This window comes from Varanus komodoensis, unplaced genomic scaffold, assembly GCF_004798865.1.
Source record: "Varanus komodoensis strain SLA01 unplaced genomic scaffold, ASM479886v1 scaffold2, whole genome shotgun sequence".
NCBI lineage: Eukaryota > Metazoa > Chordata > Lepidosauria > Squamata > Varanidae > Varanus > Varanus komodoensis.
Window position 1 is genome coordinate 8,925,778 of NW_025335568.1, and position 21,212 is coordinate 8,946,989.

Genomic DNA, 21,212 nt, shown 5'->3' on the forward strand with positions numbered 1-21,212 from the left:
CGACAAGGCCAATGGTCAGGAATGCCAGGAGTCGTGCCTTTCAGATGCTTTGGACTGCACTGTTGACGAGGATGGTACATGGAACTGTGTTTTTTGCCCATGTACAGTCAGTGCCATTGCTCCAAAAATACTCTTGAAACCAGTAGGCTGCAAGCAGGTGTGGAACCTTTTGGAAAAAAAGGAAGCCACATGTTCTGCCAGCTTGGAAATCTCTGCCTTGCACTTCTTTGGGCTGAAGCTAATGTAGTAACTGATTAAGGAAAAAAACTAAGGCCACATCTGCAAAAGTGTTTTTAGATTTTTTTTTTCCTGTAACAGTTAATGAAAAACTCAACACCATCCAATACCAGATTGCTTTGGTTATGTATAACTAAAAACAAAATGAGCAAAAAAAGTAAAAATAAAAAGGAACTTAAGCTGTTTACAATGTTTCCCAATATCTTTTATTTCGTCCCCCGCCCCCAACGACATTACAAAAGATTGCGTGTTTTTGTATTATTTAATAAACTGGCTCCTCTGCAGTTCATATACAATCACAGGCAATTTTTTTTAAACTCCATTTTATACAAACATCTCAAAAAATAGTTGGGAGTGAAGTATGGTAGGAAATATTGCTCACATTGCTAGTTAACATGCACTGAAGAGAAGGAGGGAAATAGTGCAGACCTCCAGAGCGGGAAAGGAAAGGTTAAAAACGCCTCCAAAGTAAAGATACAGTAGATGATTTGGCGCACAATCCAGTAGCACATTCTTCCATCCAAGCCTGATGGAAATGAGCAGAAAGTTGCAGTTCTTGCTCATTTCAATGAGGCAGAAACAGGAGAACCTCCTAACAGATTTGCCTCCTTACAGAAACACACTGAAAAGGTGAATGTTGTCAAAATTAAGTTTTTCATGCGATTCTACCTTCCAGTACTATACTGTAATTAACTTTGTTAATTTATATACGTACATGGCCATATGTGGAACACTTTTGAGGTATATCAGAAGAGATACTTGCCCCAATATTGGGAGTAGGACAGAAAATGCTTTCTTTAAGAAGGAGAAAACTTCCAACGTGCTTCACAACCAATTTCACACTTTCAATGGAGCTAGGTTGTAAGATACAAGGGGTTGCTGTTGAAAACATTAATTAGTTCAATGGGAAGTCCCCCTTTCCCTCCCTCCAATACAATTTGCTCTGTGTGCTCATGTCATATTGTCAAATATTTTCCCTCCACTACCCAAGGAAGTCAATGACGTGGGGTGAGGGCAAGGAAGCACACAATGAAATGCTGAAATGACAGCAGGATGTGGGGGGGAAATTTGCTACCTATTACGAACTGGGGATCCAATCTGGGGCTGCCATTTTCAGTTGCAATCCCATGTTCTTTGTTTAGTGTCGCTGCATCCTGAATTTTTCAAACAAAGAACCAGCTCCGATGAACGAAGGCAATAGCCTCTCCAGCTGTAGGCACTTTTGAAAGTGAATTGTGGTATTCACTGAAGCGAGTCATTCCTTTCCACTCAGTCCTCCACAACAAAAGAGGAAATACTACTTCCTACTTTAGCCTAATTGAAATTTTACTTTGCCATTTTTACATAACTAGCAAATGAGGAAGTGGGAGGGAAAAGACAGCTTATGGTACACAATTTATACAACAGACAGTGCCTTAAGATAACTAATTTAGACTGTTTATTCTTCTCAGTTTCTTTTTTAAGTGTATGAATGAGACAAATATAAGCTTTTTAAAAAACTTCATTCACATAATGGAAAAAAATTCTCATTTATTAAAAATATCACATTTTGAGACTAGAAACAGTAAAGTGCATGAAAAGTTTAAAATATAAGCTCAAGGAATCTTATATAGCAGCAAAGAAGCAGAATACAGAAAAACTTAAAAACACCTTTTCTTGTCATTTTGCCTTTGTTGTTGACGTTTGAAATGGAAAGCATGGCTCAATTGACTAAAGGCTATGGTTAAGCAACCTTCAAATAATTCAATAGGCTATGCGTGACATTCTGCCAGTCCCACCACAATGAACGGGCTATTCAGCAGGGCAAATTGCAGCCAATACTTTTAAAAGAGATGGCCTTGGGATTCTTCTGATCTCTGGAGGGACAAAGGTTTGAAATGGCCACCATGAGCATGGAAAAAGAAAAAAGAAAATCCAAGTACCTCTTAAAGAAAGCAACTAACTGTTGGGAATTAACAAGCAGATTTTATTTTTAAATCAACCTTGATTAAAAAAAAAACAGAGAAACAAAAAAGATCATAAAAAGCATGAGATGGCTCTTTGGTGACTAGGGTCAGGAAAAGCAATGATCTGAGGAATGATTATGGCTAACACTTTCTCACTCTCAGCTGGGACAAAGTGCACCCAGAAAAGCCATTTCTCATGCATGGAGGAGCCAGGTGTGCTCCATGCCCCATAGCCCTGATCGGCTGGCAACTTGTAAGTTTTACTGGGAAGGTGAGGATAGGACTGCAGTTTAAAAGAGGAGGGGGAAGTGGAACACCCGTGGATCACGTTGGGAGGTATTTGCCCTTTGAGTGAATGTAAAACAGACAATCTTAAGTGTTGGGTTCACCCTTCCATGGTCAACATTTGCCTGGTTTGCTCTCCTGGGCCACACAGTAAGTAATTCAAAGTCATACTGCAGGCATTCTTCAGAGCTTTGCATGGGAAATGCTGGAATACATCTGGAGCTTTCCTACCATCAGCCCTAGAATGAATGGCAAACACAGCAATTCACTGGACTGGAGATCCATGAGTGGAAAAAGTGGTAGTGCTCCATTTGCTTCGATGGAGCTCCCACAGGATGTGAACTGTTCCTGATCTTGGAATGGGAGGCTCCATAAAGTAAACTGGCCCTATATACAATTATTTGCTCACAGGCAAATTCTTCATGGAAGGAATTCTGGAATTAAAACAATCAGGTCATTTTTCTCCACTTTAATTTTTCTGGGGAGAGAAGAAGAGCAGTCTGACTGTGAATAATGTTCAAAAAAAGGTAAGTGCTATTCCCAATCACAAACATTTCCCAACCAATACACCAGTTGTATCTAGCTATTTCAGAATGCTTTATAAAAATGAGGATGACTTGGGAGAACGAGGAACGACTCATTTTGTTAGCATGTTAAATAAAGTCACAACTATAGTTGCACACTTATATGGAAACCCTCCTGTCTGATTTGTCCATTTATAAAGGCAGCTTCCCAATGGAACAAATTAAGCCTGCCAGTTTAAAATGTGTGTGTGTGTGTTCAGATATATTAAAAACAAACCAAAAAAAAACCTGAAAAAGGGAACGAACAACAACTTTGGTTCCAGCCCTAGTGCCAAATGGTACCAATATGCACCAAAATGTGCAAAATTGTATCACCAGCACACGTAATGAAAGGAGCTCGAAGCAGCAGCTTTTAAAAGGTTGGCCATACTTCACTCCTACATACTTTGATTTACAACTGTACAGGTCCATAAACAAACAACAGGTCTCTGCCCGCAAAAGGGGCTGGGCTACACTACCTCCTGGCAGGCAAGTGGATGCCATTGACGGGAGGCAGGAACAGAGGGTGGAGCTCAAGCTGGGTCAACAGTGAAAAGTGGTCTGAGGGGATGTGTGGGTGGGGGCACCCGGTGATGTTGTTCTGAACCAGCCACTGCGTATCCAAAGGCCCCAGGACACCGAGGACGTTCATGTGAGTGTTGGAATAAAAAATGTAGTCAATCACACCCTAGAGAGAGAGAGAGAGAGAGATGATTTGAACAAGAGCCTGTGAACAAAATAAGCTGCAAAAGGCCACTGACATGGCCCACATTTTCAAAGCACAAGGCTGCCTCCATCCCCTCCTGCTGAACCAGGAAGAGGGGAGGGCAAGAAGTGGCTGGGTCCTGACGGAAATCATGCCTGCCAGGATCTGCTGTAGCTACCCCAGCCTAACAAGCAATAAAGATTACTGTCGCTCTAAGTAGGAAAGGCGCGTGAGTAACTCTGAACATGCTGTGAAGCTGCAGGCAAATCAAAGCTCCGCAGCCATAGCCACGGTTAAGTTCAGAAGAACAAGAGTGCCCTCCACATGTTTTAAGGCAGAAAAGCACAGCAGTGGTGAGGCTGCCAAACCTATAAAGAGTAGGCAACATAGGGCCCAGGTTGGCCTCTGCTGCAGCAGCAAAAGCACCACATTTTGCTTGTCTTCAAAGCTACATGCGGGCTCCTTGAGTTTCTGTATCCGTTTGTTGCTGAATTCTAGTGACAAACATGTATGCATGTGTGTATGGGGTGGTGGGGGGGGGGGTTGTCACGGCAAAATTCAGCAGCACAGCAGAAGTGAGACCACAGCTCTCCAGAGGGTGATATGATAGCTAGAAACTGATCACTCAACTGCCCAAAGTTTCCCATCCCTGTCCGACAACATATAAGTACCAGCTTTAGAACATCCTGAATGGGGGTTCAGGCACAGAAACGAAGTACCCAGACTCTGCGCCTTTCCCGGCCTAGATGGTGCCTCTTTGCACACACGGATGCAGCTGCAAGTTGATCACTGTTTGCTTGGCAACCACATATTGATTTAAACATGTATTGTATTTTTCACGGATTTTCTTCTAAAGATTGTCTATTAATTCACCTTCAGTATATTCCAGTTACTGAATGAATTCATTGAAGTGACTAACGATGTCAACATTTACATGATCAAGGGGAGTAGGGAAATGAGGCAAAGTTGGAATAAACTGGTATATTGCGTACTAGTGCAATAGTACATTCATGAGCAAAGCTCTTGCATAATTTTAGTGAACTACCCTTAAGTTGTGCAAGTTTTTGCATGATGTTTCTCACCATCTATGATGGTGAGGATTTTACTGAATTGCAGTTTTCTGAGGCTACAACCAGGGTTATTGGAGACATCTGCAACGCAGTGAAATGAGTTCGGGTTTCCATGAATCAGTCATGTGGATTCTGTAGCAGACTTTTCTGAGTCATGTGGATTCTACCAAAGAGGGGATCATTTTTCCTTCTGGGGAAGAATCTATGCTAATGTGTACTTGTGAGACTACACATTAGTTAATGCACATTAATTACGTTAGATTAACTGTGGAGCATGTATCGACACTGAAGTGCACTTGCACAAGCAGAACGAAGTTCTTGCGCATCTCCAAAATAAATCTGACCCCAGCAATAAGAGGACGATGGAATGTATGACACTTGACAAGCTGTGAAAGACAGATGCACATTCCTATCCAGACCCTTTCTGAATTATTTCACTACTTGGATCACTACTTACTTTGAAATCAAAGGTGTAATTAGTATAAGGCATCAAGTTGTTTTCATAAGCGCTCTTGAGTTGGAAGCCGTGAGTGATTCTTCCTTCAGAAGCCCCGTTCTTCCCATTGCCACTGAAGTTCATGAGACACTCGTTATACCGCAACTCCTTGAAGTCTTTATGGTTGTCGGCAACTATGCCATTGCTTAAGTATTCCACAACACCTATTTTGTAAGACAAAACAGTGTATTTGTTGCTGCTTAAGGCCAATGCAATCCTTCGTTCCCCATGATTTCAACTCTACAGTTCTGTTTGCATGATGACTGACACCAGCAGCAAGAAAATTAACACTGCAAATATCTTCCTGAGAGCTTCTGACCACCTGTTTAACTAGGCAATAAACCAGCTGGCTGTTAGAGAAATAACCCCTCCAGCTGGGCTTACTGCACCTGTAATCGGAAGGGAAATTATGGTTATCTGTTTAATGTTACTGTGCGAATTGCAACTGACCATTTAGCAGTTGCTCTGGGCAAACAACAGAGAGGGAAATGATACTGATTCAAAAAAGGGCATGAACTTCTTCACTCACTTTACCCCACCTGCCTAAGTCTTTGTACATATACAGGGAGAATTAACTGCTAAAGTTAGAAGTCCTTGGGGACCAAATAGCAAGGGCCCCATTTCTGAGCAAAAGCTCCTCTGCTGTCATAGATAATAAGAGTCTCAGGAAAGGAGGGCATCATTCTCAAGAAAAGGGAAATGATCTCTTGGAAGGGACCCATTGCTTGGAAGATAAGCAATTTCTACCTCGTACTGAGGATGTGCCTCTGGGCACAGGGGAACCACTGTAGTGGATGATTTGATCGTCAGACACATGGATAGTGGAGCCTGCAATGGGTGTGTAAACAGCAAGGTAAATGGCCATCTTGGTGTGAAGGCTGCAGGTATTATGTGCCATCTACATAATCCTGTAGATAATGTTGGAGTGGAGTCGATGGTTATGGTCTGTGTTGGTATCAAGGATGTGAGAAACTGTAACTGTGAGGTCTTAGAAGGTAAATGTATGTTGTTAGGTTGAAGGTGGAGATCTAGGATCACCAAATTGGCTTCCTCTGAAATGCTACCTGTTTCATTTGCAAGGTCAGCAAGTCACCACAGCTGAGGCGTCTCAATGTGTGGATGAGATAGTGCTTGCAGAGAAGAGGGGGTTTCGATTTGCACAGGAGAGACAGGCTCCACTTGAATCAAAATAGAACCAGGCTCCTGACACTAATCATTAAAACATGGCAGAGCTGTTTTTAATCTGAACCCTGGGGAAAGCTATTAGAAAGAAGGAGCCTACCTTTGGAAAATGGAAGACCTGTCCAAATGAGGAAAACAAAGGGGAGCACAATCTTGCACGGGGAAGACAAAGGCAGAAGGTAGGAAATGCAAAAACACATTGAGGAGTTTCTTGTTAACGGCATATAAATATACATAGGATTGGGCTGTATGTCTAGAAACAGCTCGATGCATTTATAATATCAGGAAAGCTTAATGTGGTGGATGAGCAGGTTGCTTACCTGTAACTGATGTTCTTCGAGTGGCCATCTGTGCAGTCACACATATGGGTTCTGCGCCTGTGCAGTGCCTCTGGCCGGAAGACTAACAGCTAACGGTTTTTGGCGGAAACTCCGCTCCCCCTCCCCCCTAGCATGATATAAGGAGCAGAGTGTCCGCCATTTTCCAGTCTTTGAAAGACCGACATTTGCTCCCTTAATAAAGTTATTGTCATCATGACATGAGAACCAAAATTTTAGTGGTACAACAAATACCTAAAGAGATCCTAGCATCGAAGAGAAGTAAGTCGGACCACCCATGACACCAAGCGGGGTCGGAGGATGGGTTGTGTGACTGCACAGATGGCCACTCGAAGAACATCAGTTACAGGTAAGCAACCTGCTCTTCTTCATCGTGGCCTCTGTGCATCACACATATGGGTAGAATAACAAGCTTACCCCAACTGGAGGAGGGAGGTGTCATCAACGAAGAACAGAAGAAAGAACAGCCCTGCCAAAAGAGCAATCTTGTCTGGCACGGACATCGAGCCTATAATGTCTGGCGAAGGTACACGGGGTAGCCCAAGTGGCAGCTCTGCATACGTCTTCTATCGGGACCCCTGATGCAAAGGCCGAAGAAGAAGCAACAGCCCTTGTAGAATGACCTCTTGGAGTAGATGGTAAGTCCAATTTAGCTAACTGGTAAGACAGAACAATTGTCTTCACTATCTATTTGGAAAGTCGTTGGGAAGTGACCAGGTAGCCTCGGTCATGTTCCGAGTATTTCACAAAAAGTCTACTGGAGTGTTGAACAGACTCAGTCCTGGACCTATAAAAGGCTAAGCAACGACGAACATCCAGCATATGCAGAGATCTCTCTATCGGATTCGAAGGGGTTGGAAAGAAGGCTGGTAAAACAATCTCTTGCTGCATGTGAAACGAAGTAGCGATTTTCGGAAGAAAGGACGGATCCAGCCGTAGAACTACCTTTTCTTTATGAAAATTCAGAAAAGGGGGGTCTACCCTAAGGGCACAAAGTTCAGAAGATCTACAGGCTGAAGTAACTGCTACGAGGAAAGCAGTCTTCCATGAGACAAGGTGTACATCAATTGTCGCCATGCGTTCGAAAGCTGGTCGAGTCAGTGCTTGTAAAACTACTGAAAGACTCCAACTGGGCATCAGGAGCCTTATTGTTGGATGGAGGTTACCCAATCCTCTCAAAAATCTTTTAATCAAAGGTTGAGAAAAAATGGAGAAACCGTGTACAGTTCCACGGTAGTGAGAAATCACCGCTGTATATACTCTTATGGAAGAAGGTTTAAGTCCAGACTGATGCAATTTGAAGAGGAATTGAAGAATCTGTTGAACGGAAGCCGAGGATGCCAGAAACAAGTGGGATTCGGCAAAGCTAGAGAATCTACGCCATTTCGCTGCATACGATTTTCTAGTGGATGGCCTTAACGCAGATTCGAGAATATATCGCAGATCTGGGTGTAAAGTTTGTGAAGTAGAGGTAGTAGGGATCGACGCTGGCATTGACACCGGTGCAGCGAATACGGTTATCGGATCCTCCATGCAGTCAGTTTCAGCGACAACAAGTCTGGGTGCCGGATCGCACCCTCCCTCTGGGTAATAAGGAAGAAGAGGGAGTTGGAGAAAATCCTCCCGAGAGATGTGAAGGAGAGTTGAGAACCATGGCTGGTGTGGCCACCATGGGGTAATTAGTAGCCCTGTGGCCCCTTCATGAATGATCTTTGTCAACACTCATGATGAGGGGAATCGGTGGGAAAGCATAAAAAGCCATGTCGTTCCAGGGGATCATGAAGGTATCCCCGGACGACCCATGTCCTATCCCTGCTCTCAAACAATAGTTCGTGCATACCCTGTTCTGTTGTGTGGCAAACAGGTCTATGTCTGGCTGACCCCAGCAGTGAAACAGTCTGTCGCGAACCCGACGGTCTAGTTCCCATTCGTGTGACCGCGACATATGTCTGCTCAAGAGATCTGCGTCTACATTGTCCGTGCCCGCAAGATGTACTGCTAGAAGAGTGATACCTCTCGGTATGCACCAGTCCCAAATTTGCATGGACAGGCGGGCTAGTTTCTGGGACCGGGTTCCCCCTTGTTTGCTCAAATAAAAGACCGTAGCCATGTTGTCCGAGGTCACCTGGACGACCTGGCGGAGAAGTACGTCCTCAAACGATTGCAGGGCTTTGAAAACGGCAAGAAGTTCCAGGAAGTTGATGTGGTTCCTGGAATCCCAGTGACTCCATACCCCTTGGGTACGTAGATCGGAGCAAATGGCTCCCCATCCCAGCAGACACGCGTCAGTACCGAGGGTCACTGTACGGTTCCAAGGTCGAAACGGGACACCGACATTTAAATTGGCTGGTTCTAGCCACCATAACAGGGACTGAAGAACGGAGACCGGAAGTCGAATCCGTTTGGTAGGTGGATCTGTCTGTGGTCGGAACATCCCGTTGAAGAACAGCTGGAGAGGGTGTAGCCTGAGTTTGGCATATGGAACCAGGCTGAAATTGTTGGCGGTATTGTGGGTGTGACCATGACCACTTTCGTCGAGGCAAGGATTGCAGTTCCATACGACGGGTCGTCATTCTGGATTCATGGATCTTCTTCAGTTTGCTATCCGTCTTCGCATTGAAAAGACCGGATCCGTCAAACAGCATCTCCTCAATTCTTCGCTTCATCTCGTCTGGAAAATTGCAATTACGTAACCAGGCATGTCTGCGGAGGGAAATGGCACCAACAAGCGACCTTGAATCAGAATCAACATGGTGCCTCACTGCGGAGAGCTGTTGCACTGCCACCTGCATAGCTTCCTTAACAAAGGTTTTTGCAAGTTCACCCTGGTTTCCTGGGAAGGTGTCAATGATGGCGTCTAGGCATTGCATAAGAAAATATTGATAGTGCGCCCAGGTCGCCTCATAATTGGAAATTCGTAATCCAAGGCCTGAAGCTGCGTATACCCGGTGGGTGAGGGAGTCAACTTTTCTTCCCTCTTTATCATGAGGCGAGGTGTGTCCATGTGCTTCCCGGCCCTGGGAGGATTCTACAACAACCGAGTTCGGCTTGGGGTGACAGAGGAGGAATGGGATGTCTTCCTCCCGAACCCGATACATAGACTCATATTTACGTGAAGTCGGTTGTGGGTGAGCTGGGAGGTCCCATGGCTGAGTCATTGCCTGCCATAGGGTCGTAATGAACGGCAAGGCAATAGATGTGGATCGTTCGCCCCTGACCACATCATAAAAACGGTCAGTGCTCGGTCCCGGTTGTTGGTGGGCTTCGATGTCGAGCGACCTCACTAACCTGGCCATCAATTCATTGAAAGAGATATACGGTTCTTCAGGTGACCCCAGGCCCTGCGAAGTAACCGCTGCATCTGGCGAGGTCGAGTCAGCCTCAGACTCATCAGATTCCATCCAGAAGGGGGGTGGTGCACGAAGAATCTCCTGGCGACTCTGATCTGCCACTTTCTCTAGATGGAGCCTTCAGGGCGTCTCTGGGCGCTGAATGGAAACGATCCCGAGGAGCTGGCGGCGAAGATCGTCCCCTGGAAACTGGGTAATAGGCCACGGATTGGTACTCTTCCCGTCTCGGAGCGGAGGAGTATCTGGAATGGTACCAGTCATTGGATCTAGCATCTGAGGAACGGCTCCTGCGGCTTCTCAGGGAAGAGATGGCGACCTCGGTATCCAGAGGGACAGGCGGCATTGGCGTTGGTGACCGAGCTCTCGGTGGAGAATCTTTTATTTCCCCATCTGAGATGGAACCACGCCGTGGATCCAGAGGAGGTTCGGCTGCTGATCGGCGTGGTGAGCCTGGGGGGGTAACCCTCATAGCCACCTGGATGGTCGGGACCGAGGGGGTCGGTTCTGTGGATGGGGTCAGGATCAAGGAAGTCGCCGAACCCGAGTGGCGATGCTTTGCGTGCTCGGGATTCCTCGGCTTTTTAACCGGCTTGCCCGCCTTACCTTTTTTGGCCTTCTTATGCACAGGATGTTTGTCCGAATCGCTGTGCTTTCTCTTCTCCTTTTGTTTCCTTGGTAGGGAAACGGGCTGATCTGTCATGGTATGAGCACCTTCTTCAGAAGGGCGTGAGGGCGGAGCAATGGAGGAAGAGGCCAGGCGTTGCGGCAGGTTGACCCAAGTTGGACGGCCTTTGGGTGGGGCCACAGTAGTGGGGAGGCTTAGCCACCAGCTGGTCCGATTGGAGGAGAGCCTGGTCCCACAAGAGTTTGCGGAGGCGGTTCTCCCGATTCTTCCTCGCCTGTTTGGAGAAGGCCAAACAATGGCTGCATTTATCAGTCCTATGCCCTTCCCCCAGACAAAGGAGGCACAGGTCATGCGGGTCCGCGGCGGGCATTTTGGAGCCACACTTCCTGCACTTGCAGAATGCCACCCGTTGCATCATCACAGTAATAGAAGAAAAAAGGAGATAGTAAAGCGGGAAAGTAATATTTCTGGGTTTTTGTTTTTGTTTTTTTTTTTTAGGAACAAGAGAGAGAAAAAATGGTGAAAAGCAAAGAAGTAAGTGAAATACTAACAGCAACAGGAACGAGGGAATATTCTTTATTTACTTATTTTATACTGTTAATTTTAATTGTATATTATTATGTTTGTATCTCAGTGTATTTTTTGTATTTTTGTATTTAGTAGTAATTTATTATGTTCTATCGTATTTCAATGTATTTTATTGTGTTGGAAGCCGCCCTGAGGCTTTGGCAAGGGGCAGCATAGAAATGTTATAATTATAATAATAATAACAATAATAATAATAATAATAATAACTTGGTAAGAAAAAGGGAAGTTTTTCAATAAGCGAGAAGGTAAGTAATGATCTAAGTGAGAGCGAAGTGGCACGAGGCACAACGAGCGGCAGTCGCAAAGACTGGAAAATGGCGGACACTCCGCTCCTTATATGATGCTAGGGGGGAGGGGGAGCGGAGTTCCCGCCAAAATCCGTTAGCTGTTAATCTTCCGGCCAGAGGCACTGCGCAGGCGCAGAACCCATATGTGTGATGCACAGAGGCCACGATGAAGAACCATTTTAATTTATCTGCTTCTGTTATCCCTGGCAGACTCAATGATAAGACTGAGAGCAGGAGATGAATGATGTAAGCTGCCAAGAGTTATTTAAAAAGAAAAAGAAGGAATATAAATCTAACAAACAAAGCGCTCTGCCTACACTGTACCTGCCAAGAATTGGTTGAATTAAAGACTGCATTTTCCCATGTCAATGTATAATTTTTGACTTAAATCAAAAGCCATTTTTAGTGTTATCTTGTTTGGTACTAAGAGAATGACATTTAGTAATTCTTAAAAATATTTACCAAACCTTTCCTTCTACTCTGCTAGGCACTTCCCTAAAAAGATTATGATTTCTTGTTATTGAAATCATCTTTCTAACCAGTTGTTAATTTGTGCATATTAATCTTACACGCAAGCCCAATGTAGCAAGAATCCAATTCCTTCTGTGCTTTTTCTAGCTCAAGAATACCGCTCTAGGATTCCTTCTGTGCTTTTCCTAGCTCAAGAAACCACCCAATAGCAAACATTTCTTAGAAAAGCTTTTGTGAAAAGCGATCCATTTTACTCTTAACACACAGTTCTAATCATCTAGATTAGACACACATCCGTAGCAGATTAAAAACTCCAAAGTAGAGGAAGAGCATTGCCACTGTTGCCTAAGTCACTGAGAGCTGCTCAACCTTTCAGAGATTTGAAGAGCCACTGGAATAGAAAGAAGTTATATAGGATGCTCCTTCCCTCTCTTAATATCCCTGCCCTAAATTAATTTTACAAACCCACCAATTAAATATACTATTTGAATCGTAAAACAATGAAAAGGAGTGTTTTCTTCCATGTCAAACTTTGAAACCATGAGGACAATTCAGTAGATTTCTAACCAGTACAACTATCGAATCTGAAGCAAAACAACCACTTCCAAATACCTGAATCAGGCAGTGAGTTAAGATCTGCACACAGCACCAGTGGGATGGAGTTGGTATCTGCTGATGGGCTTCCAGGCCTGCCAGAGGCTTTCTCAAGGATACTTTTCAATTCAGAGACAAACATCATAGTCTGGACAAGTTTTACATCCGAGTATTCAGGATCCCAATGCATATGGGCATTTGCTACAATAAGCAGCTGGTTGTCCACAGTATGAAGTGGCTTCATACCTAGAGTCAAACAGAACAGTTAAAACTCCAAAGTTAACTCAATTCCCCTGATACAAAAACCACAGAAAGGTACCACTCTATACGACTCTGGTGAGTCTGCAACTGGAGTACTGTGCTCAGTTTTGGGCCCCTCGTTACAGGAAGAATATAGCCAGGTTAGAGTTGGTGCAGTGTAGGGCCACAAGGTTGGTGGCCGGTTTGCAGGGGATGCAGTATGGGGCGAGACTGAGGGAACTGGGTCTCTTCAGCCTGGAGAAGAGGAGACTCAGAGGGGATCTGTTGGCGACATACAGGTATCTGAGGGGGTGTCACATGGAGGTTGGGAGAGACCTGTTCTCCCCTGCAGAGGAAGGCAGAACGCGCTCCAATGGAGCCAAGCGCAGGGAACCAAGGTTCCATTTAGATGCCAGGAAGCACTTCCTGACAGTTAGGACCCCGAGGGTGTGGAATGGGCTTCCACGAGAGGTCATTGAGGCCCCATCGGTGTGGGTGTTCAAAGACAGGCTGGACATGCACATGGTGGGCATGTCGTGAGTGGAACCAGCTGGAGCCGGGGGTCAGCCCAGATGGCCCGGGAGATCCCTTCTGACTTGCTCTGTTTCTAAGTGTCTTATTTCTCTTGTGCATCATTTCACTGAGCAAGTGCTGCTGGACTCACTGCCTGCACAGGATACATGGAGCATGATTTGGACAAACCATGATTCATTCCTGTCTCGCCGGTCTATCAACAGCTACTCTGCTTCCCACAGAGAGGGCCTGCAATAGCAGCGCACCCATCAGACCAACTGTGCTCCTTCAGGCCTGCCTCTTTCACACCAGCTCCTACATGGCACCCATGCACAGCGCCAAGCTTTCCGCTGAATCTGGGGCCTTGCAGGAACAGCCTGCCTCTTCAGTTGTTCTATTCTTCCTAGATGGGTGTCTGCTACAGTAATCGTCATGGTGCTGAGGTGGGAGGTGCACAGTTCCATGGAAAAGCTGATGCCTTACATGTACAGAAAAGCAGGCTTAAATTCCAGCATCTGCACTGGAAGGGATCCTAGGCCAACAAGTCTGGGCAAAACTGCCCTCGATGAACCAACAGAGCAATAAGGGGACTTCATATGCTCAAAAAGTACAGTGAAGGCATCTCCTAGCCAAGGAAGCTCCGAGTCCATGCCTGCCCATTCTTTTGCATCCTTTTCAACACAGAATAGAATACACTGATGCAAGGCAAAGTTTAAACCTTAGCATTGAACTTTTAGCAGGAAATACTAAGTGCAGAGCTAGATGTTCTTCCAACAAGAACTAGAAAAAAACAGTTTGGTAGATAATGTGACATGGGGGCTATAAAGAAAAGAAGGGCTGCCCCCCCCACACACACACAGCACCCATAAATTCTCTCTGGGCAGTGACCCCTTCCCAGTTCTTTCCTTCTCAGTCAAGTGCTCTTCCAGTTTTGGAAGCTGGCTGACAAAAAACTCACACCAATTAAACAATGGCATGGGGAGCAATCCAATCCAGTTCCCCTGCCATCCTTACATTAGCCTCACCAAGGAAAGCATCCCATTTGCTTTGTTCAGTTACCCCAAAAAATAATTTTGAAAATGATGATAACTGCAGAATTACTTACGTTTTGGAAAATGCTTCAGCAAAACAAACTACTGAGCTAATATTGTGCCATAACCGCATACTAAGTGATGCTTTTACTATGCAGAAGGAGTTTTCAAAACCCAGCATGCCTTACACGGTCTTTATCATTTTTGATTAAAAATTGCGCGACACACCCACCTGTTCCAAACAGTTCCTTATGCACCTCCAACACTACAGCAACCCCAATGTTGTCCTTCGTCATCACTCTGTTGAGCATAGCTTCTGATCCTTCAGAGTTTGCCATTGCCACTTGGTTGAATTCTACTGTGTGCTTTTGCACCAAGGTGAACCTGAAATGCCCAGTCCAAACAACAGAGTATTTATACATAATTTATCGTTATAATAATTATAAAAAACACACACACTAGTTTTCTTGTATGAATTACTATTTATGAGAAATAAACAAACACCAGAAAACCACAAAAACTTCCCTTCCCCATTTTTAAATACAGACAATCCTTGAGTTATGAACCTGAGTTATGAAGGGGATCTGTTGGTGACATACAGGTATGTGAGGGGATGTCACACAAAGGTGGGTAGGGACCTGTTCTCCCCTGCAGAGGAAGGCAGCGCGCGCTCCAACGGAGCCAAGCGCAGGGAACCAAGGTTCCATTTAGATGCCAGGAAGCACTTTCTGACAGTCAGGACCCCGAGAGTGTGGAATGGGCTTCCCCGGGAGGCGGTTGAGGCCCCATCAGTGAGGGTGTTCAAGGAGAGGCTGGACATGCACATGGTGGGCATGTCACGAGCGGAGCCGGCTGGAGCCGGGGGTCAGACTAGATGGCCCAGGAGACCCCTTCTGACTTGCTCTGTTTCTCTGTTTCTATGAACAACCTGTACTTATGAACAAACTGCCATAAAGCCTATATTTTAAAAAAAATCACAGCAAGAAATCATCATCACCACAGAGAAACAGGAAGTGAAAAGGGAGAGAGGGAGGCCTCAAAAGCATGTCTCCCTGCCCTACCCATCCAGAGAGGGAAATGCAAAAGGGCGGCCTGGAGGGGTACAGATAGTCACAGTTTTTCCATTTTCTTGGGGTTCTGATCCCCTAACCCCTGCAAATGTGAAGGGCCAACTACCTGATCCTCCTTAAATACAAATTTAACTAAAAGACGAATTTCCATTTTCACAGGAATGGAACTTATTCCTAACCTGGGGACTGCCTGTACATATACCAATTTCATAAACACCACAAGAACCAATTCTGAACTGTAATTAAAACACTGCTGGTGTATTTCATGCTCTATTTCAGGCACATAAATGAAAGCCTCTTACTTTTCTGTTTTGAAGAATATTGCACAACCATCCACATGCTTTCGCTCCTGCTCAGACATGATTTTGGCACGTGACTTTGGAGAAAAAAATCCATCATAACCACGGTCTTTTAACTCTGGCAGAAAGAGGGTGAAGTATTGCTCGGTTTCTACTTCCTAGAAATAAATAGTGATTACATCATTAGGTCTGCATGGAAGAAATGTGCACTGAGGAAAATGGGTTGCTTTTTTATTTTGTCTGGGGTGGGGAAGGATGCACAGTGCTGGTTTCTCCCATATGGCCTCAGGGCTTTTCAAGTCATCTACAACAGCACAGGGAAAAGCTACTCATATTAAAGCTACTGAAGAGGAGTTCTGCTGAATCAGATCACATAGTGCAGCAACCCTTTTCCCACACTGGCCAACCAGATGCTCCAGGGAAACTCACAAGCCCCACTGCTATTTTCCCATAAATGGTATTCAGTTGCACCCTCTGCCTCTTAAACTGAAGAAACTATATAGGCATCTTAGTTAATAACCATTTGTAGTCATTCTTAGGTATCAAAATATTAATAGCTCACATTTCAGGCCACAAAAGCCACTCAAGGCAGTGTGCAAAATGCAAAAAAGAATACAGCAACAAATTCAAGACAACAAACCAAACTGACAGCAAAACTATCACTGAAATTTCTGAGAATGAAGTCAACCTGGTACTACAAGCAATTAAACTCCCCATGGAACAAAGCTACTTTTCATCCTAAAATGGGGAAATGGGCCACCTGTCTTAATCACCTAGAGTGGAAATTCCACAGTTGGAGTGATACCACAGAGAAAGCCCTTTCTTGCGTTTCCAGTAACTTAGCCTCTTTTGGCGGTAGCACCTCCAAAAATATTATAACTATGTGCAAGGTTATATGGGAGGAGGGTGCTGTAGTAATCTATAGTCTTCTTCTCAATGACTTGCTTAATTCTCTTTTGAAAACCAGCTTAGGTCAGCAATACACCTTGTCGCAGGTGGGCTCCTTCATGAATTAGGAAGAAACAGTCTTTGCCCAAAATTTACTGCCAGCCAATAGCATTTGGTGGTGTGTGTGTGTGCTGAGAGGGCGGGGGACGTTCCTGAACACATGCTTTACACACAAAGCTCTAGCAATTCAAACTAGGGTTGGAGAGGCCCTTGTTTAAAAACCTGAGGAATCACTGTCAGTCATACAGAGGAGGAGTGAATAGGCTCACCTCCGCTTGGGCTTTTTTGTGGCTGTCAGTTCCCAAACTGCCACTGCACCGTTGTAGAGTTGGGATGGTGGCTGTAATTCAGTGGCAGGAAGTATGTGGCCCCTGATGGGTTCAAAGGATCAAAAACTGTCTCCAGAACCTTCTGATCTTTTCCACTCCTCATACAGAAGGTACTGAACTAGAAGGACCAAGGGTCTGACTTCATACAAGGCTGTTTCCTATGCATCTACAATCCTCATTTCCAGGGTCATGGAAGAGGGATAATTCTATCTATCCATCCATCCTGCAGTGTAAACATTCCTTATAATACCAGCTCAAACCAAATGGTTTTATGCTGGTTCCAGGATGAGAACAGAAAAGGCTCTCAGAAGTGCAGATTACAGTACACAGAAGTGTTTGCAGCCCTCCCACCCCCGCCCCTCACATGCTCCCAAGAATGACACTAAATCTCTGTTGGGTCCTTCTATGCAAACATTTCCAGGCTGCTCCAATTTCAGCTCTGCTGCTGCCTAAAACAGTGGAACAGTCCCCACTCCCCACTGCCTTGTTAAGGGAAGGACGAAAAAGCCCTTCTTCTATTTTGTCTTAAAATATAGCAAATTACTTCTCTCCCTGATTAAAATTAACCGATTTTGGACAACTCTCAGAAAAGTGTCCCCCTCCCCCACCCAATTTCCTGGGAGTCAAATGACCCTATGAAATTGCCTAAGTGTGGGGGAAAGACTGGCCCTACACTAATCTTTTGCCATTGTTGCATTAATGACATTTGTTATATATCTTGCATATATTTAAAGAACATGTGCAGAAGGCCACGGGATACCAGAGACCACAAGGAAGAGAAGAATGCACTAGGGAAATCCGGGGTAGGAATCCATTGGACTCCCTGGCTGCGGCTCCCTGGATTCCAATCTGCTTTACGGCAGCTTCGAGTCCTAGTTCCTGGCAAGCACTCTCAGTGTTTGTCAGGTGCTAACCAGGAGTCAAACTCCGTGGGTAGCGCAAGCAGTGTCACTGTGGCATGTGAGGAAGAGCTGCTCCCAGGGAAGCCACCCGCCCCCTGCTCCCCGTCGCATCACTCCTGTGTGAGAGGAGCACCTGCTTGCTGCATTGCTCAGCACTCGTAGTTGTGGGGGTGGTGCCAGGAGCAGCCGCCATTTGGGGAATGCTGCACGCAGTCGGGAGAGGCTGCTTTACTGGCGAGCTCCCTGCAACCGAGCCCCCTGCTGCACCAGCTGCAGCCACCTTTTGCCGCCTGTGCAACCAGGGCTGCTCTGCAAATGTTCACGGACGTCCTTTCCATTTGGGCTTGCCTTGGAAGACCAGGTCAGGCACCACAGGAACCCTGCAGATCCCAACAAGGTTTGTCCCAGCCCTAGATATAATCCATGGAGATGCCTTGCTATCAGCATTTTAACAGAAAAATACTCCTTCTACTTTCAGATGCAAAACATAGAATTGTGTTTTGTGTACCTGAAGACTAATTATATCTGCATCCCAGTTCATAATTTCTTCCATGATTCCCTTTTTTCTGTATTCCCAATTTAATGCCCAGGATGGGCAGTAGCCGTAGAGCTGTCTGGTGGCATATTTATCACACAGCACGTTGTAACACATGACGGTAAATGAGGCTGGGGGAAAAGAAAACAAAGGTCTGCTGATTAGCACATGAGGTACCTTTCACTTCAACATTTAGTACACAGTGTTTCACCCCAGTAAGAAGTAAATGGACGCTTTTCAAGAGGCCTCCAGAAAATTGTTCAATGTGGAATCCTGTGCATGTTTTGACAGGGAAAAGGCCTAAAATGGGGCATGCTGGGAATCATGGGCTTCCCCTCCACACATAAATATCCATAGGATTGTACTTGTAAAAATCAAATCTCCTCCACATGCTAAATGAAGGCTTATTTTAAACATGTCAAGTACACACTTGCTTGTAGTCACCATTTTATCACCTGGAAAATGGCTTTGTTCATGTTGAAATATTAGCATAAATTAAAAAACCCTACACGGCCTAGATGTGTGCATATGAGACACTGTTATCAATCAGAACTTTGGTGAGTTTCTAGCATATCTATCAATATCACATAATTTTGTACATTTCAGTAAAATTAGAGGCTACTAGATACATTTTAAAACAAAGTACAGTTGGCTGTCGGTAGAACTGTTCAGCTAGCTAAGAACAGGTCAAAACCTATCAGGTTCAAAAGGCAGACTGATGCATTGTGAACAGACATTAATGTTCATGTTATATATACAGTTCACGTTATACAAAGAGAGAGAGAGACAGAGAAAGAGAGACTATAGGTGTGGTTTATAAATTTAAATAATAGCAAATAAAATCCCATATCCCTAGGGCATCAGCAGGGGACAAGTGTGCAAGATCACACAAATACCTGTGTGATGGACTTCTAGCTTTCTCTGTATGCCCCGCTTAGGAAGCAGACCTGCACTCTTGCATGAGAACCCTCCTCTGACATTATACATGCTTAGGACCACTCACTCAGACTGGTAAAACTGCAGAGTCAGAACTGAGTCATACCATACAAATGGGCTCTTCCACTGCAGTAAAACCAGTTGCCTGCCGGCAATTATATTTTACAACTCTAACAGCAACTTTAAGCATGAAGATTCCACTAACCTGTGTCCTGAGGTGTTACCTGGTCTATTTATTAAATGCTACTCTAGAGGCTATGGACTGACGTCTAAATGCATTACGGGCAGTTGCCAATGTGACACTCTCAAACCTAAGTGACAACGAACATCAACACAGCCTCTAAAAGCAGAATCTGCTAAGCAGCTGATTAGCAGAAGGGAGCACAGCATCCTATGGCAGCCTCCCCTTTCCCTATGGCTGGTTAAGTGGCCATGAGCAGCACTTCTACAAGAACCCTCCAATGGCAACAGAGAAACGTTTTCCACATTGGTGGTGCTGGGGAGCAGGTTCCCTGGCGATTAAAAGCGGCAGATACATGTATGGATTTAGACAACTCGAACAGGCTTTGCTTGAGCATTTTGATACCATGCTATTGCCACTTCTGGCCCTCCTTGCTGGTTTCCCTTGCTGCTGCTGCTACAGTGCAAACTCAAAGAGCCCACCTGGGGTCTTTCAGGGGTCCCACAAAGGTTGAGCTCTCCCTGCCTGCTGCGGTCCCCTCCCAGAGCCTCCTGAGAACTTGCTATTTCTGCCTCAGGCAATGGCTAGACAGCAGAAGTAAAGCAGGCAGACTGTGTAATCGGGGCTGCTGAACATTCCTGTGCTTATCATAATGGAGTAAAACTTGACAAGCAAGAATGGTCCTAATAACAATAATCATCATAGACATCATCATCTCCTCATCCTCACTTGCACACTTTCGAGCCAGTCTCAACAACTCTGAGAATGAAATTCTTTCAAAAATAATCGAGGCGAGCCTGCGGGCAGCAGGACATTCTCTCAGTGACACAAGCTAAAGAACGGGTGGGAAACACACCACATGGCATCCTGCATGTGACCACTTGGTGAGAGCTGCAGCAATAGCAAAACAAAGTGTTTGCTCAGCATCTCAGAAAAGTATATTGGTAAAAATTAGCTTGTCTCAAGCTAAAATTGACCTATTTATGGGTGAAAAGGTCAAATTTAGCTTGAGTACAAGCCATGTCTGGCCTACTTACCATAGAGGTTTTCTGCCCAATTCAATAGTAAACAAAGACTCCTATACAGTGCCAGCAGCAGAAGCATAGCCTGTGGTGGGAAAGTGGCAGAGGCGGCCAAAAATGGCTCCCCAACCCCTTCCCCCAAACGGCTCACTCTGAATTGAAGGAAAGATTCCTGCATAGTCACCTGAGGGCAGAATTTGGTCTCTTTCTTTTAATGTAATCCATGGCCTTTGAGGCAGCTGCTCCGGATGAACTGAAATATTAAAACATTATAGCACGTTAGATGCCCCATTATCCCCGATAATATTCCATACTGATCTACAGAATCTAATCCATACTGAGCTACAGAATCTAAAAAAGAATCAAGTAGCTCCAGTCATGTCCCTGCATAGTTTATCTCTACTTGAGCTCCAGAGGCCCCCAGGATTTTATGCCACAACCAGAAACCTAGGGAATGTTGATTGTATC

General features: G+C 45.0%; 1 protein-coding gene across 4 annotated transcripts in view; it reads right to left on the reverse strand.

The window, feature by feature from the left end:
* Window positions 1–289: 289 nt before the first annotated feature.
* CNOT6L (CCR4-NOT transcription complex subunit 6 like) overlaps window positions 290–21,212 on the reverse strand; it is a 59,587-nt gene continuing 38,664 nt past the window's right edge. For all 4 annotated transcript variants that reach the window (XM_044429455.1, XM_044429456.1, XM_044429457.1 and 1 more), the window contains 7 exons: window positions 20,929–20,997; window positions 18,579–18,736; window positions 15,895–16,049; window positions 14,755–14,906; window positions 12,757–12,984; window positions 5,265–5,467; window positions 290–3,719 (listed from right to left, as the gene is read on the reverse strand). In XM_044429455.1, the coding sequence (XP_044285390.1) occupies window positions 3,507–3,719; window positions 5,265–5,467; window positions 12,757–12,984; window positions 14,755–14,906; window positions 15,895–16,049; window positions 18,579–18,736; window positions 20,929–20,997 (1,178 nt within the window). In that variant the 3' untranslated portion in view covers window positions 290–3,506. The remainder of the gene's footprint in view (window positions 3,720–5,264; window positions 5,468–12,756; window positions 12,985–14,754; window positions 14,907–15,894; window positions 16,050–18,578; window positions 18,737–20,928; window positions 20,998–21,212) is intronic.